The 18,220-nt window shown below is 40.0% G+C and overlaps 1 protein-coding gene across 1 annotated transcript in view; it reads left to right on the top strand.

The window, feature by feature from the left end:
- Positions 1-18,220, top strand: part of ARFGEF3 (ARFGEF family member 3) — a 132,840-nt gene that overhangs the window by 84,142 nt on the left and 30,478 nt on the right. Inside the window, exons 13-23 of the mRNA XM_018566348.1 lie at positions 2,156-2,268; positions 2,789-3,690; positions 7,512-7,678; positions 9,701-9,866; positions 12,194-12,301; positions 12,891-13,106; positions 14,590-14,700; positions 14,965-15,115; positions 16,414-16,722; positions 16,880-17,013; positions 17,646-17,791. Of these exons, the coding sequence (XP_018421850.1) occupies positions 2,156-2,268; positions 2,789-3,690; positions 7,512-7,678; positions 9,701-9,866; positions 12,194-12,301; positions 12,891-13,106; positions 14,590-14,700; positions 14,965-15,115; positions 16,414-16,722; positions 16,880-17,013; positions 17,646-17,791 (2,523 nt within the window). The remainder of the gene's footprint in view (positions 1-2,155; positions 2,269-2,788; positions 3,691-7,511; positions 7,679-9,700; positions 9,867-12,193; positions 12,302-12,890; positions 13,107-14,589; positions 14,701-14,964; positions 15,116-16,413; positions 16,723-16,879; positions 17,014-17,645; positions 17,792-18,220) is intronic.

Here is an 18,220-nt window from a genome sequence, read left to right as displayed (position 1 = left end):
CCCCCACCTTTCTAATAATTATGCATTAAATGTTCTCACTCCCATAGCATGTCAAAAAAGATATCTATATATTCCCTACCTTTTCAGTTGTTTTATTTGAAGCAGGTATATACATAGGGCAGCGTATATCGTTCAGCTTGCAGTGTGAAATAAGGGGACAGATTTATGGACAGATTTGTTTAAAAGTAGGGCTGTGGAAATTAACGCTTAATTTCTCGATTAATCGTTAATCTTTTTGATCGATTAAAAATGTTTTGATCGCTAATGAAAATACTCACCTCTCCGCCGGCTTCCGGGTGTCCCGTCGGAGATCCGATACGTCACGGATATCGACGTCACTGGACTCCACCCCTCTTCCCCAAGTGGCTCCGTCGGCTAACGAAGGGAAGGGGGAGGAGTTTGGTGACATCGATGTCCCTGACGTCACCGGACTCCTCCCCCCTTCCCTTCATTAGCCGACAGAGCCACTTGGGCTGGTAAGACTAAGTGTATATATTCACTTCTGGATAGCTTTACCCACATTCTGCATCTTAGATTTTCCTTTAGATTTTCTCTGATTGGCCCTGCAGGTCTGGAGCAAATGCACAATTCATTAATATGATTTTGCCTAAATACCTGGAGATGTCGCAATGTATATCAGTGTTATATCTTCAGGTATTTACAAGCACAGCAGATGTTATATTCTATGTCGCTTCCTGAACGTTCTTGGGCCGGTGAGTTTGCCCAAGAAACTTTCTGCATGAGCGCCAGCCAAGGCATTGGCCTATACACACACAGCACAGCAATGAAGTCATAAAATGAACTAGGATCACACTAATCCAGCACGTTATTATTCTGAGTTGCCCCACTCAAGCGGCAGCCATATTGAGTAGGGCACGTGAGATTAATAGCGTGCTGGATTAGTGTGACCCTAGTTCATTTTATTACTTCATTGCTGTGCTGTATGTGTATAGGCCAATGTAGTTGGATCTGTATGTGCATTATAATTAATCGAAATTAATCGATGAAAAAATTATTCGATTAATAGAACACGAACATTTTAATCAGTAACAGCCCTATTTAAAAGTGCATTAACATAGAATGCACCACCCAAGCCTTAAGACCTTTAACCCTTTGTTAGGACATACAGTGTGCACAGCTGGTTTACAACTGATATAGATGATCTGCCAGCCCAGTACAGAGAGGCAAATATTACGCAAATATTAACTCCCCAGCCCTATTCTTCATATCACATAGAAAAGGAAAGCTAGGTAGGATTTTTCAGCAAGTAAAAATGTAAGCAATGCAATATGAATAGGAATTCCTAATATGGAATAAGTGTGAAGATCAGAAAAGTGAAATTAGAAGTCCTTATCTGCATACCTGTTCTGGGTTAATGGCTAAAAGTATTAAAGCCAGAGGGTTAGTCAGTTGACAGCCAGACAAGTAATAGGCCAAGGTAACTTGGCCGTGTTTGTGGGAGGAGTTGCGGCGGCTCTCCTCCCCTTAAGAAGGGGGACAGGGAGCTCCTAGAGACGTCACGGCAAGGTCGCGCTTGATTCCAATTTGTACAAGGCCTAATATTGAAACTATTCAGAATGATTCATTATTTTTAAAGATTCTCGATGATTGTGAGCCTTGGAGCTGTAGGTAGACAAAAGTTGATTGACCATTAATCTTAATTCATTAACAAAACGTTTATCACAGCCCATAAACTTTCAGCGTATCACATGGGAAATTTGTTGTTGTATCCTTTGATCTGACATCAGATACAAGCTTTGTCATTATGTCAGTATGTCGCCCAACTGATGGTGTTTCCTAGGTATCTAAGATATTTATTTTTGGGTTAAAAGGGCAGATTTTAGCCATGTTCAGATCTTATTTTTTATTGTATTAAAGAAAAACCTAGTGAATGGCATAGAGCTTTTTCAAACAAATATCAGTGTCATGGCATTCTCACATTACAGTGTTGACTTTTCTCAAATGTTCTCAAGCAGAGAGTCCATGGAAATTTTTACTTAAAACACCCCTCCCTTGTTCATGCTGAAATGTATTCTTTATCAGTGTTTTAGTCTCTCTGACAAAGTGCTCCTTGCTGGTCATCTAACATCAAATCATTATGCTGGTCCTCACAGAACAAATGTGTTTATAAATCTGCTTGGTTTCTGACTTCTAGATACTTAGCAGTCCTCAGAGGCTGTTTGACCTTGCCGGGCCATGCACATCTGAACCAGAGACTAGAAAGCGGTCAATATCAAAGAGGAAGTCGCATCTGGATCTTTTAAAACTGTAAGTTTTCTTATGTTATTTGCTTGATGCTTCAATATTTTAATGTGGATTTTAAGCCAAACATTCTGCTGGGATGTTGTTAGTTTAGTGTTGGACACATTTGATCATTTTGCGTCATTTGTTGCACTAGAATGCATGCAATAATATGTATTGTGTTTACAAGTTTTAGTTTACATTCTAGATACATGCCTTAATGTGTTGAGGGATTTAATTTGAATGGACTAACAGGTTAATGCACCTAAAATACAGCATGTGTGTTTTCTGTCTGGTACATTGCCATACCACACTCATGCACACCTGCACACACACACAATAGTCTGGGTGAAAGCAATTTAGCCTACTGATATGTGTTTGGATTGGGGTTCTGCCATAAGAAACCCAGATAGAAATGATTCAGCTTAGCTCTTTTCTTTTTTTGTTTAACTCCATATATTGAAGTGTGTTTTTTTTTGTTTTTTAAATCTAAACCTACGGTTTGATATAATGTATATTTACTCCATGTCACTGTTTTGTGTTGTAGAATCATGGATGGAATGGCAGAGGCATGTATGAAAGGAGGTATTGAAGCATGCTATGCATCTGTGTCATGTGTTAGCACCCTGCTTGGAGCTTTAGATGAGCTAAGCCAAGGAAAAGGTCTGAAAGAAGACCAGGTCCAACATCTTCTCCGACGTCTCGAGGAAATGAGGGATGGTGCTGAATCCAGCAGGGAGTCTATGGAAATTAATGAGGCAGATTTTAGATGGCAGAGACGTATTCTGTCCTCCGAACACACACCTTGGGAGCTGGGAACCGAGAAGAGTCCTGATATTAGCATTAGTGTGACAACTGACACTGGACAAACCACCTTGGAAGGCGATATGGGACAGACCACTCCAGAGGACAACTTGGATGGCCAAGGGAATAATTTACAGTCCCCAATTATTAGGGATAATGGCAGTAAGGAAACTGAATTAGAAGTTGTGGATCAGCCAGATGTTGTTCAAAGGAGTCACGTTACAGTCTATCCAGATATAACCAATTTTTTGTCTGTTGAAAGTAGAACAAGATCTTATGGCTCAAGATATAGTGAAAGTAATTTTAGTGTTGATGAACAAGATCTTTCCAGGACAGAATTTGATTCTTGTGATCAGTATTCCATGGCTGCAGAAAAGGATTCTGGGAGATCTGATGTTTCTGACATTGGCTCTGATAATTGTTCCCTGGCAGATGAGGACCAGACTCCCAGAGACTGCCCTGGTCATAGATCTCTAAGGACTGCTGCCTTGTCATTAAAACTACTGAAAAATCAGGAGGCTGAACAGCATAGTGCCAGACTTTTCATACAGTCACTTGAAGGTCTTATTCCACGGCTGTTAACATTGCAAAGAATGGAAGAAGTTGATTCAACTTTACAGAATTTTGCCTCAACATTTTGTTCAAGTTTACAAGCTGGTAAATACTACTAAGACTATTTCTAAATGAAGACCCGTCTCTGGGTCAAATTGTGTTATTTGTTTGCCTTTCTTTAGTACTAGAGGTAAGAAAAACAATGGCCTAGTAAATTGTGCTGAGGGAGGTTTTTCTTTTTAGTACTTCCTGTCTCTGTACAGTTTATACTGTTTCTTTGTCCAGTTCCCTACAGATAACGATTAGATAATTAGATGGATTTTGACGAATATCAGTGTAGATAGAGTGGCACAGCTTTTGGGCAGCTTGGTTACTTTCCAAATACAAATATGCATGTACAGGTGGGGTATGTTTAAATTAGAAATATGGTTAATTTATAACTTTCTTACAGACTTCTTTTTTTCGCAGGTAATTTTTTTACACTAGTTTTCCTGTGGAGGGAAAACAAAAGATAATTGCAGCATCAGGTATAACAGGGTCAGTCACCCTCCCCACACAGTTGGAAACAAATTTTAAAACTTTTATGTAGAGCCAAAGGAAATCTCACCACTCCAATTCCTTAGCCGCCATCAGGACTCCCCAGGTGCTGGTCTAATAGGTGCGTCTCTACCTTGGAATGTAGTATTATACGAACAGACCGCACTACCCAGAGAATTCCAATACTTCAGACTTTACTGAAATTCACAGCAAATCCGGTACAACAGTGAATAAAAGTGTATAAAGCAGCAAAAACCAGCACCTCCATGAATAAGCCTACGGGTGAAACATGTGAGAGGTTGTAGCTGGCTGGGGGTTTGCTGTTTTATACACTTTTATTCAATGTAATACTGGATTTGCTGTGAATTTCAATAAAGTCTGAAGTATTGGAATTCTCTGGATAGTGCGTTCTGTTCGTATACTACTGTAAAACTTTTATATCACATCATGAAAAAAGACAAAGTGCTCAATTCATAAAGCTAACACACCACAATAAGGGTGTTTATTTTCATTTGAGACTACAGGGATTTGAAAATTGCTGATCTTTATCATTGTGTTTAACGCTTTGCAAATTGAGCCTAAAATGTATTTAGTGCAAAGTTAAAGGATAAGTGAACTTTAAGGTCCCAGGACTTTATTCTTGCTTAAGGTAGTATCTGCCTTTCACCTCAAGCAAGACATTATTATTTCATCCCTCTTTCCAGCTCCAGTTCACCAAAAGGAAATTTGCCTCCATTGTCTGGATGTGGTTTGGGTTGTGGAAGTCTCTGAGCCACTGCTTCTTTCAGGAAGACCAATTACCTTTTTGTCATCCTGGATAAACCTTGTAAGGGTGTTCCTGCTTCTCATGTCACCATCTCTATTGTCTCAATAATCAGGTTCCACCCTTTTATGTTGAGGTGCACCCTACTCAAACTGTGAGTGCTTCTTGACATCAAGCAACTGTTTCCCAGATTTGCAAGGTTGCCACCTGGTCTTCTGTTCACACATTACAATATGGACATTGTGGCCTCATCTGATGCCAGCTTAAGGCTAAGGTCCTTCAGGCTGCTCCGTAGGCTGCAGACAGTCCCTAGGTCTCTTGTTTTCTTGGACCTGTTTATGCTTTGTTTGCTGTGTCACCACCCCTTAGTTGGGCTGCTTTTGAAGTACTGACAGTTGAAGACTTACTGTGTCCCTCAATAGAAGAGAAAGAAAATAGATTTTTGTACACACCGTAAAATCCTTTTCTTGGAGTCTTTTGAAGGACACCGGTCCCACCCCTCTGTTCTTATGAACATGCTCTGGGAAACTGCTTTGCTACAAAGCTGAGGCATGCTGGTAGTGACAGGGGTTATCCCGCATTGGCCTGCAGTTTTTTGATTTCCAAGGTTCTATCCTCCTATAGATGGCAGTATTACATGAAAGTTAAAGAGGAACCCATATATTTAAAATAACGACAAACACACCTTTAGAAATGACAATCTACAAACAGACACTTATAGATAATTGCCGGCTTTGTATTCTTTGCATACCTTATTTCCCTTTTCTTCCCCAGTCTTCTCACAGTGGCCATGTTAACAAAGGGCAGGTTACTAGATCTCTCTTTACTTTTCTGAAACTATGGTACCTGTGACTAGGACATGTTGACCATGCACATCATCTCATGGGAAGAAAATGCCTTTCCCTGGGATCTCATGATATTACAGATAAGATTTCCCAGCAATGCTCTGCTGATGTAACCTTCCCAGGATGCAATTCTTGGGCACATTACATAATTTGTGCCAAAACTGGACCAGGAAGTAGATAAACTCTATTTGTAAGTAAATAAAAAAACAAGTTTGTTTAACTAATGAATGTAAGCTGATTTTAAACCGGCATGCAGAGCTGCAGAGAGGAGAACTATGGGGTTAAGGCTTTTCCCCATAGTTCTCCTTATTGTAACGGGAGGACACAACCTATGCTACAGCTCGCGGTATACTGAGATGCCGCAGTATACCGCAAGCTGCTGCTCGCGGTATACTGAGACGCCGCAGCTGAAGCGGATCCCTTCAATTATGCCAGGATCTGCCCAGCTGCGTGACTGACAGCTGGCTCTGCCTATCTAGAGGCAGAGCCAGCTGTACCCTCCCCTGTCCGTTCCGCCAGTCAGCGCTGGCGGACTGGAGCGGGGAGGGGGGAATCCAGCCCCTCCCCTGTCACGGCAGAGAGCCGTGACAGGATCGAGAGGGGAGCGAACGCCAGTATGTGTTCGCTCACCTCCCGATCTAGTGAGCCGACCTGTGACAGCCTCATTGTCACAGGTCGGCTAGAACTATGAGGTGAGTGAAAAGCACTCACCTCATAGTTCTCCTTTTAAAGACTTCCTACATTTCTCAATGGACTCAAAGGATTTTTATGGTGACTACAATAATCCAATTGCTTTATAAGAATAATGTTTCATGTACAAAAAAAAGGGTGGTTGGCTGGGAGAATGCAATGTAAACAGCGGGATTCCTTGATTGACACGCTGTTAGTGTTTAAGGAGGAGTCGGGTCTATTTTTCTAGTTAATCGTTCATTGCGCGGATTGATCGAAAAAAATAGATAGGTGTATGGCCAGCCTTGCAATGATTTTTTTCTTTGTGAATTGAGCCTCTAGTGTTTTAAATGAACCTTTGCCTCTGGGGTTGATTTTACTAAAGGAGTAGAGGCTGTTTACTTAGCAAAGTGGATATTTACTTGGCAACATGTTTGTTCACTTTGCAATATGTAGGGCTGCAACAACTAATCGACATAATCGATTATAATCGATGATTGAAAACGTTTTCAACTTTTTCAATCATCGATTAATCGGCCTCTGATTAGTTGGCCCTGTTCACGGCTCCACACAAGCTGCGCGCCGCACCTCCTACCCACCTCATGCTCGCCGCTGCCAGTCCTTTTAAAATGTATTTTATTTTGTTTTTTATCCGATTAATCGAACTTAATAATCGGCTAACTAATCGATTTTGAAAATAATCGTTAGCTGCAGCTCTAGCAATATGAATGTTAGTGAATTGTTCACTTTGAATACCTAATCATGCTAGAAAAAAATCCTTTTTTTTTTTTACTTTTTAAGTTTTTTGTTAATTTCACACATAATTGGATATTCAAAGTGAACATAGCTTCACTTTATTGACCAACACACCCTCTGGTAAGTTATCATCCTCTATCTTATGTAAATCAACCCAAATGTCTCTGTGAAACCAAGTGTGTAGTAGGATGGCCCCTTGCAGCACCTGTATACAAATAAAGGCTCAGGTTAGTAGTGTGATGCTCCTGTGAAACTAGAGATAGGATACTGTAATGTGATAAAGAATTGTTCAGTAAAATGTTCCTATATACAGCTGTTTTTGATTTTTACACATTTTTTTATAGGGGTGATGCATTCTCCAGGCTTTGAAAATAATGGCGGAGCAAGTGTCCAGGCGCTGTTGAATGCAGACAGCCTGTATGTTGCATCTTACTATGCTCTTCTGTTAAACCTAAAGCTTGCCAGCAGTGATTATTACAGAAAGAAGACAGCTTTGGCACCAGTGACACTAGTAAGTGTGGCATTTAAAATATCTACATTCTGTATACAACTACACTGCCTTATTAAACTGGCCATTTTTTAACATTGAACTGCTCATTCTTCCCTCACATGGAATATACGAGGGAGAATCAAAAAGTAAAGGCAATTTATAAATTACACGTTAACCGAAACAGAGAGAAGCTTGCGCAATGCAGCATATTTACATAACTTAAATGGATAGTTAGAACATGCGCAATACATTGTTCGGACTTTATTTGAGTAGTAGTCATGTGGACAGAAGCCTGGATGCTCTGTTGCAAGATTGCACCATAGAAGAGCAGTGAGCTATGGTGTGCTTTCTGTGGGAAGAGGGAGTGATACCAGTGTTCACCATTGGATGTTGGCTTAAACCTGCAGTTTGCAGCAAAAGTGGAGGAATGGTGTCTAAAACAGTCCTGCTGCACCATAACAATGCACATCTTCATACAACAACAGCCACAATAGAGACAGCAGTAATAGCTTGCTTTCGAACGTCTTCCACATCCTCCTTTTCAGCCCGGATCTGACACCAAGCGATTATCACTTGTTCGGTCCGCTGAAGAAGGCAGTCCACAGTTGTATGTTTACCTCAGATGATGACGTAAAGGAAGCGGTGCACACCTGGCTTCAGCAGCAGCTGAAAAGCTTCTTCTTTGCAGGAATACAGAAGCTAGATGAATGATACAACCAGTGCATCATCCAGCATGGAGATTATGTTGAAAGTGATATGTTCAAGTGCTCACAGTCACTTCTATTAAAGCTGTTAAATGTATTTTGCCTTTACTTTTTGATTTACCCTGGTACATTAAAAGCTCAGCAATCCTCCATTTTTACCCGTGAAGCAGTTAAGTACTCCCAGGGTGTGCCAGCTCATCTCTATTATATCGGTAAACATGAAGAGAGTAGAAGTAAAGATTTCTGTTCCATGCAAGGTACAGCTATGACTAGTTTAGTTTGCAGGATATGCTCTGCTTTTTAATAAGATCAGTGTTGCCTTCATGCTTTTTAACTGTCTCGCTAAAATTCAGATGGGTTTTTTTTCTACCAGAAGAGTTGGTTCCTTCACTGAAGTTAGACTCACACCACGGTGGTTGCATTTAGCTCGGATTCGTGTACGTTAAATGCACTTGTGATTAGTTTTTCCGTGTTGCATGATGTGCAGGTTTTTTATATACAGCAGGAAGCAAAACACATTGGGGGAATTTATCAAAACTGGAGCAGACTGAATCTGGAGCAGCTGTGCATGGCAACCAATCAGCTTCTATTTTTCATTTTCAAAACCTAACTGAGCAACCTGAAGAGAGAAGCTGAGTGGTTGCCATGGGCAACTGCTCCTGATTCTGTCTGCTCCAGTTTTGATAAATTCCCCCCATTATTTTTCCTTTCCTTAACATGCGTTTCACAGTGCTGCTATGCATTGTAATGCATTGCGCTGCATTAAAAAAAGGCATTTTCCATTTTTTTAACAAAGGACACACAAGCGCAATGCATTTCTGAGAGCTAAGCCTTTTGGAAACAATAGATTCCAACTTTCCATTGCATTGGACTTTCAGTGAGCTGTGCAGCCAAACGCACCTGGTGTGAATGAGTCATTCAGCTGTTATGTATGTAATTTATTATCCTGCTATCCTAACAAGATAGACTATGCAACAATAAGTCAGCCACCAAAAAAACCTGCTGGCTGCATGAGGTTAACATGAAATGTTAATATGCAGTATTTCTTCATATATGTATGTATGTAAAAAGGAGAAAATTATTTAAAAATGTTATTTCTTTTAGTCCTAAATGTAATAAAAAAATTCAAAAAGATTATTTTCACTTTAGTGATTGTAACCCTCAGTGTTAAGTGGTGGGAAGTGTTCTGAAGGCAATCTGCCCCCTTTTGTGACCATTTCAGCCTGCTTTCAAGATGTAGTATTCCTTTAAATGCAAAGATATCACTTTTTTGTTTTGTTTTGTGATGTGTGCAATAATCTCATCAATGTCCTTGTCATTTCTACCTGTTACGGAACAGAAAGAGTTCATGAAGCAGATACAGTCGAGTGGAGTGTTGATAGTGTTCTCCCAGGCCTGGATTGAGGAGCTTTATCACCAAGTCCTAGACAGGAATATGCTTGGAGAGTCTGGGTACTGGGGAAGCCCAGATGGACACTGCCTCCCCCTAATAACTATGCTGATTAGTAAGTAATGCAATGTTGGTTATCATCTGTTCATGTATAGGAGGGGTAGAAAAATGAACTTTATAGACATGTGTTTGAACATATACTGTTATACTGTTCAATTGACAGATGTATGTTGCTGCATAATCCATAAAAATGAAGCTGGTAGCAGTATAGGATTTGCTATAATTTCAGTCATTATGACATATGTTGCCTGCCAACTCTTAAGATCGATTCCATTCTTAACAAGCCATTTTAGTGGAGACTTCAGGACACATACACTGAGTGGCCAGATTATTATGACCACCCCATCAGTACTTCGTTTGGCTACGAGATGACTCCATGAGATGACTTTGTTGGGCCGCCTCGTGACTCCACGAGATGTTGAAATGTGATGCGAGGAATCTGACACTGCACTGTTGCCCTTCTGTTGTCTTGTACCAGTCTTGCCACTCTTCGTTCTGCCCTAACATTGACTAGTCGCTGACAGTCCACAATTCGCACGTTCAGACCCAAATTTTCGTCTGACAGTCCAGTCTTTAAACACTTTAACAACCGCTGCTCTTGAACATTAACGGATTCTGCTGTTTTGCTGATACTCGCTCCAGGGCTCCATGGCTCAACAATCATCCCACGTTCAAAGGCTGTTAAATCGCATTGTTTACCCATATCTTCAGAAAAAAATCACTTCTACTGTCGTGGTAAACAACCTGCTTCCCTATTTATAATGGTCTGGACCTCTAGCAACTTCAGCGTGAAATTATAGCTAATTATAGCTAATTTGCCTACAAATGTCAGGTGGTCATAATAATCTGGCCACTCACTGTATAATGAACACTAGATGTAGTAATGGGCTTTGCACTATTCCTAGTGCAAATTTGATAAAAGGGATCCATCTCAGTGTACACCTTTACATTGTGGGTTTGTACTATATAACGTACCTGTGTTTATACACCTTGGCTACCATATTGTTTATTAGGTTAGTTTTCGTTGTGATATATTTACAAGGGTCTACTTAAAGAAAAACTAGAGAAATTATACAAAATACATTATGAAAATGTTTCTATGTATGGTTCATCAGTAACTTTGCATATGCAGGTAGGCAAATTTTTGCATTACAGACTCTTCTTCCTGTTCGGTAATGCTTTTTCTTCTCACAATGCAAGTTGTCAATTTTGGAGACTTGTTGAAAGCAGTGCAATCACTATCTCTCTAGGAGAAATATTTTTTTTACAAGGCAGCAACTTATGGAAACGCTGCCTGTAGTGGGTGGATCTGGTTTTGATTACCCCCATTTTTCCCTGCCTATAAATTGTGACGTAGGTGCCTTTTAAACAACCCTTTTTCTGGCGGCTGTATCTCGCAATGAGCTTGGTGAAAATGGGATGCATTACCCATTTCTGGCCATAGAAGTAATTTTAATAGTGTTTTCTTTTTTTTTTTGTTGCATTTCAGCTGCCCTTTGGGAGTAGAAGGTTTAGGTGGAAGTGTTTTTTGTTTTTTTCTGGCGTTCAGGTTTAAGCATAGCAGACACACATTTAAAGTAAAATACATGTAGCAACTAGCAAAGCATATACAGTGGTACCTCGTTTCACAAACTTAATTCGTTCCACGATTCTGGTCGCAAACCGAATTGGTCGTAAACAGAATCAAATTTTCCCAAAAGGTTCAATGTAAGTAAGTTCAATCCGTTCTGACCCCTACAAACGCGGTCGCGAACTGATTTTGGTCGCGAACTGATTTTGGTCGCGAACAGAATCACATTTTCCCAAAAGGTTCAATGAAAATAAGGTTAATCCGTTCTGAACCATATGTCATTTTTTTTTTAACCACAAAAATAAGAAACACAGTACAGTACAGTATGAAGCGAGTGAACACTAACCTTTGCACTTTCTTTGAAGCCATGTTGGATTGAATAATACTGTACAGCACTGTATGTGCTATAAAGCACAAGAAAAAGCTTCACAGCAAATGTGCACCGGTCTGAGTGCAAACGCAATCTCGACTAGAGGAAGCCACAACCACGTTTCAGAGCGGGGAAGATGGCCGCGGTCGTCTTCATCACCCGATTTGGAGTTCATGAACTGAAGCAAAATTTTGCTGAGCTTCCTGGTCGCGAACCGAGTTGTTCGCGAACAGAAGCGTTCGTGAACCGAGGTATTACTGTATACGATAATTAAAATATAGAAATTGCAGGTTAAAAATTACAATAGCTTAAATATATGCACTTATAAAAATGCTCTATGGTTTCCATCTAACTTTATGAAGGAAATGTTTATGTAATATCAGGCACCTTGCTTTGTTGTTCCATGTATAGCCCTTAGAATGTCTTCATTTGGTAATTGTAGATATTGATGGGTTGGGAAGCAGTGCTATTGGTGGACAGCTCCAAGCATCTACATCAACACAATCTCCACTGCCTCCTGAGAAGAATATGGATCCATCAAGTTTAGCAGGTATGTTGACTTAACTCCTGCTTTACAGTTGTATGTGTCTAGGTTTGAAAGTTCTCTGTGTGTACTAACATGATCATTCAAATTGTTCTTCATTTGTTTCTAAGTTTTTTTCTCCCCTTACTGTATGGCAGAAAAAATACCAGGAAATTGGTAGCTTATATGCCAGAAATTATAACTGGGTCCTTACTTTAGTATTTTTTCTCTTGTTTTTAATGAAATTGCATGTTCCCTTTTTAAAAATAAAACCAAAAAAACACTAACTGTCTTTGGAAAACACTGACTGGCTCTTGAATTCTGTCACTTTTGGAAAATTGAGTTTGGTATGATTTTTATTTTTATAGGCATTTTATTTTTTATCTTTCACAAGATATATGTAGTAGACATACATACAGTACAAAACAACATAACTAATGGCCCAAATTATTCATACCAACACACGCACATACCGCCCTCCCCTTTCTCCCTCTACAGTGGAACACTTATACATTTTGATCTGCCACCTTTGGTCGGGTTACCTAAATATACAGTATGTGTACATACCTTTTTGATGCTAGTGTCATATATGAACTTAATTTTTCCTTTACCCCAGGTGTGGCTTTTGCACGATTCATCCTTATTGGATGCTGGAAGAACCTGATAGACACCTTATCTGCTCCTCTTACTGGACGCATGGCAGGAAGCTCTAAGGGTTTGTCTTTTATGCTGGGTGCTGAAGGTATAAAGGAGCAAAATCAGAAAGAGAGAGATGCCATCTGCATGAGCCTAGATGGTCTTAGGAAAGCTGCCCGTCTCAGCTGTGCCTTGGGTATGTAGTTTACATTTTTGGCTTATTGTCATGTTGTGTGCAATCAGTCCTTTTTTTTAAATTAGATCCTCAAGATGCTTAACTGCATATTTCAAAAGAGGTATTTTCTGTCTAATTACATCATCCATTGCCTTCAATATCTATTAATGTATGAAATAGCACAGAGTACCAGACTTGTGAGTGGACTTCTCATTCTACAGTTCTAAATATGCATCAGTTAATTTTTGAAACAAAGATGTGTCTTACGATAGAGGATAGGCTATTTTTCTATTATTTTAAAAAGCTGGTAAATGTCTGTTCGATCTTGTAGTTTAAAACCAAGTTTGACCTGGGGAACACATTTAATAATATCTGATGCTTTCATGCCTCTTGATCCGATCATGTTCCTTCCACTCATTTCTGACAGTCCCTCCAGCGCTGGTGCTGTTCTCCGATACTTGTGAGCCACGGCGTCTGTTCGGCATGCGCGCTCACGGCTGCGTCCATTGAGTTTAATGTTCTCTACTCTCCCCTCGCTCTACTGCGCATGCGCCCACACACTTCTTCCTCTCGGCCATTTGGGAGCTTCAGCCGGGAGCGAGTGGCGCTGGAAGAGGTAAGTAATTAGGTATTTGCCTCATTTTTTTATTTTTATTTTTTAATCATGGGGCATATATCTGCTGCTTGCTAGCAGTAGATATATGCCAAAAAAACGTAAGACTTTAATTATACTTTAAGCTTCAAATGGCCTTAAGCATTAGATGTTGAGGGCCCTCTAAGACTAGTTTTGGCTGGCCTATCATCACCCACAGACACAGATGGCTGTGAGATAGAAACCTTGTCTACTTTCTATTTATTCCTCCAAATGATGGTGCCAGAAGTGTTTACATGTACGTCTTTCCTGCCTTCAGGTACAGTCTGGCTATGACCATTTTTTTAAATTAATTTAAAACAACTTGCAGGATATTCACAAAAATGTAATGGAAATGTTTTCTTTTTTTCTTAGTAAAGGTTTACTTTAAACAGAACTACCAATAGGTTAGAATAGCTGTCCAAATTGTTATTGCACCCCTTATCTTTGATAAGTGCAGGTCTCTTTCTCTCCGCTCTCTGCCCCTTTCCATTCACATATATTAATGTGACTGACAGTGCCAACTATCTAATATTATGAAATATATCACAGGAAACTTACCTTCAGGATGGTTATATCTTGTCTGCACCAGTGGCTACCAATGCAAGTCATTGGGGTGCTTTACTAGTGGCTTCTAACCTTTTAGTAGAGAGCAGTGGTCATTCATATTTATCTTAATTTGCTCTTATATTCTGCAAGATATTAGTGAACGAATCATACCAGTTTCTCCCCTGCCTCTTCATGAATGTGCAGTCTTAGTGGATATATATTCTTGGTCAACATCCCTATAGTCTGCTGTAGTCAGACACTTACAAAGGTATAGCACCATTCCATATTATACTTTATAACCTTATGCGCTTTTTTTTTTAAAAGGGGTTGCCGCTAACTGTGCATCAGCGCTGGCTCAGATGGCAGCAGCATCCTGCGTACAAGAAGAAAAAGAAGATAAGGAAAATTCCGAACACAGTGACACAATTACACAAGGTATTATGTTGTGCAGTTATAGAGAAGTACACTGTTCATGACTGATTTGACATTATACAGCAATATAAAGCTGTAAAAGAATTGTATAAAACAACCTACCCTTATTGTTACTGGTGATATCTCTAGATGCATAGTGATAAAAGCACTTAAAGCAGTGAACCTTTTATATTGTGGCACATTGCACATCAAAAGTCATAATTCATTTTCCTGTCCAAAACACCAGCATGTGATCTATTAATGTTTATGATACATTTGTTTATACAGTGAAGCACAGGGTGGAACAAAAACTGGAACAGATAAGTAAACATGGAGGATATCGCCTGCATAATGCACATGTGCTCTGCATGGATGCCATACTCAATGTTGGCTTAGAGATGGGAAGTCACAACCAAGACTGCTGGCCACATGTGTTCAGGTACAGAATGACAGTTATCCTGCACCTTGCATGGCTCAGTTTGTATGTATAACAGGTGAAGCAGCCTGAAGGGGATTTCCACTCTATTCTGTTCATTTTCATATATTGCCATTTGCAAGTATATTTTGATATAGTAACATAGTAGTTAAGGTTTAAATAAAGATGCAGGTCCATCGAGTTCAACCTGTGTGTGTGTGTTTGTGTATGTTCGGCTCTAGTAGTTCCCATATCCTTGTATATTTAGTGAACTAAGAAACTCATCCAATAGTTTCTTGAATTTAGCAATGCTATCAGCGGCTACCGTTGACTGTGGAAGGGAATTCCACATTTTTACTACTCTCACAGTAAACAACCCCTTGCTCAGTCTATGATTAAACTGCCTCTCCTCTAACCTCCTGAGCCCCTTAACCGCAATCTATACCATATGCTGTAATCTTCTGCATTTTTGGTTCTGCTTAGCTAGTAATCATCAGCAGCCTTTCAATAAAGCAAGGAAAACACCATTGCTGATGACGTGCAGTGGCATACCGCAGCTATTTTGAAATCATCTCTTAACTGATATGAAGCTGACCTTGCATTTAAAATGTAAGGTCCGCTTACACTGTCCAGCCCCCTTCCCGTTTTACAAATCACCCACTATTGGTAAGTTTAAAATGTACCTATTGGGTTTATAACTACCCTACCCCCATCTTCCACCCATGGTGCTTAGGAGAGTCTTTCCAGCTAAATCCTTGGGAATACAGAGTAGCTAAAATCTTGCGAGATGAGGCTTTTGCAATGGACAGAAGTGTTTTTTGTTTTTATTTGCTAGATTTCGCCTTTTCTGCATTCCCCAGGAATCTTTTTAGGACAGTAGGTGATCTGGCGAAACCTGCCTGGTCAATTTAAGCAGACTGCACTTTTGTGCACCCCCATTGCCATATTGAATTGCCTATTAAACAGGGTACATTGACTTATGAAAACCCAAATAGATGACAATTTTTCATTTCAGTGACTGATACCATTACATAAAACTTTACGCATTTACATATCTTTCATATGCTCTTTAACCTGAAGTGATCAAAAAACAGGTATACATTACTTATCATTAGATCATCCCAGATACTGTTGCGGGAACATAGCAGGTGCAGAACACTTGGGCTCTATCACAGGATCTGTGTGCAGGCAGAGCTGAAACATTTCTGAAAATGTTCTGTCCTATTCATTCAATTTCTTTCATATATTTTTAACATAACTGGAAGCTCTTCACGTTAACATTACATTCTTAAAAATAACTTTTTCTCCTTCCTCTTCCGTAGGGTTTGTGAATATATAAGCACCTTGGAGCATACACATTTTAGTGATGGGGCCTCCCAGCTTCCTCTGAACATCACCCAGTCCCAGCAAGTCTCTACAGATGCACATGGTCTTTCCACAGACCTGTCTCAAGAATATACCACAGAACAGGAGGCCTCTTTTGTCAAGAGTCCAGTCATCCAGCCAGTTCCAATCCAAGATCTTATCAAAGAAGGCACTAAGGGCCGAGCATTCGACTTTCGAGGAAATAGCTTGATGAGTGCAAGCATTGCTGCTAAAGCTGTTTGTACCCTTTCTACCCAAGTGGACAAGTAAGCAGCTGTTGTTTGTTTTGAAATGTACATTTCTTAGAGGTTTCAGCTCTAATTTTCTAAGCATTTAATATTTATAACTTCTGGCACACAAATGAGAAAATCTTTGAATGAATGTTAGCTCTTGAGGCCTTGACTCATGTTTTTCTCTTTGCAGGCTGTTTGAGGGAGCTGCTGACAAGCTCAATTTGGTGGCTCTCAGTGGGTTTCTTTATCATCTGAAGAAGGCTTCCCAGGCACAGTTATTTCATTCTGTGACAGAAACCGTGGATTATTCTCTTGCAATGCCAGGTAGACCTTCTATATAGCAAAACTAGTTTTCTGCTAAAAATGTAATATTTTCTAGGACCCCCATTACAGGCAGAATTAAAGATGAACTCTGGGAACATTTACGATACCTTGCTTCAAGCTAGATCCTACACAGAGTGCCAGATTTCCAGGTGCTGCGGGGATGAGCGCAGCGACTACAGCATTAAAGGCCTTTAGTTGCATCCCTACCAACTCCTCTCCCCTCACTCATTCACAAAAAGCTTTGTATTCTTTTCACAGAATACAAGGCATTCTGTGGGTGGAGGAGGATCGGGGAGAGGTGGGGCTGCTATGTGAAATTATTTCTTCTCCTACATTCACATAAAAAGAATACAAAGCTTTTTGCAAATGGGCAAGGAGAGAGGAAGGGATGTGAGTGGAGCCCTTCCCTGCTCTAGTCACTGCGCTCATCTCTGTAGCACCTGTAAATCCAACACTGTGTAGGATCTGGCTTGTAACAAGGTATGCTTTTTATAGTAAGCAGCAGCCATCCACACACAGTACACACAGGACTATCTTACCTAGCTAGTGCAGTATCTAAAATAAAAAAATATTCCCAAAGTTCAGCTTTAAGGGATTCCTTCTTTAAAAATATATTTCTTATTATGCTGTAGGGGAAATCAAATCTATCCAGGACAAAAGAAGTGCTTTACATCTATTCCGCCTTGGTGATGTCATGCTACGCATTATTCGGAGTAAATCTCGCCCGCTGCTTCATATCATGCGCTGTTGGAGTGTGGTGGCCCCTCATTTTGTGGAGGTAAGAAAAAAGTAGAAGTCAAAGTGTCCATTACTCAAGCATCATGAAGTAATAAACTTTGTTCCCTGCCCATCAGGGAGTCACTTTTCATCTTCCAGCTCCTTTAGTTGCATTTTCCATAATATAAAATAAAAAATCCAAGAGCAAGAATCAGAACCCGTCATAATGGTCTTACCAGATAAGCAGAGATCTCACCAATAAAGACCCTGAGAGATATAAGAAACTATTAGGTGGCTTAAATCTCCATCATTTTCCAGAAAAGGAAATATAATTTTTGGGTGGACTGACCCTTTAAACCACAGATTTGGGTGAGGAGAGTTTAGAAAAACAAGTGCTTGTGATATATAGTTCATATGACTGATCATCCATATCCAGCATTGCTGGCTTTGTTTTAGGATCACCTCCCTAGCATTAGTGAACACCCGCAGT

The sequence above is a fragment of the Nanorana parkeri genome, unplaced genomic scaffold (assembly GCF_000935625.1).
Source record: "Nanorana parkeri isolate BGI_ZX_2015 unplaced genomic scaffold, ASM93562v1 scaffold940, whole genome shotgun sequence".
Taxonomy (NCBI): Eukaryota; Metazoa; Chordata; class Amphibia; order Anura; family Dicroglossidae; genus Nanorana; species Nanorana parkeri.
This window is presented reverse-complemented; position numbering and strand designations above follow the sequence as displayed.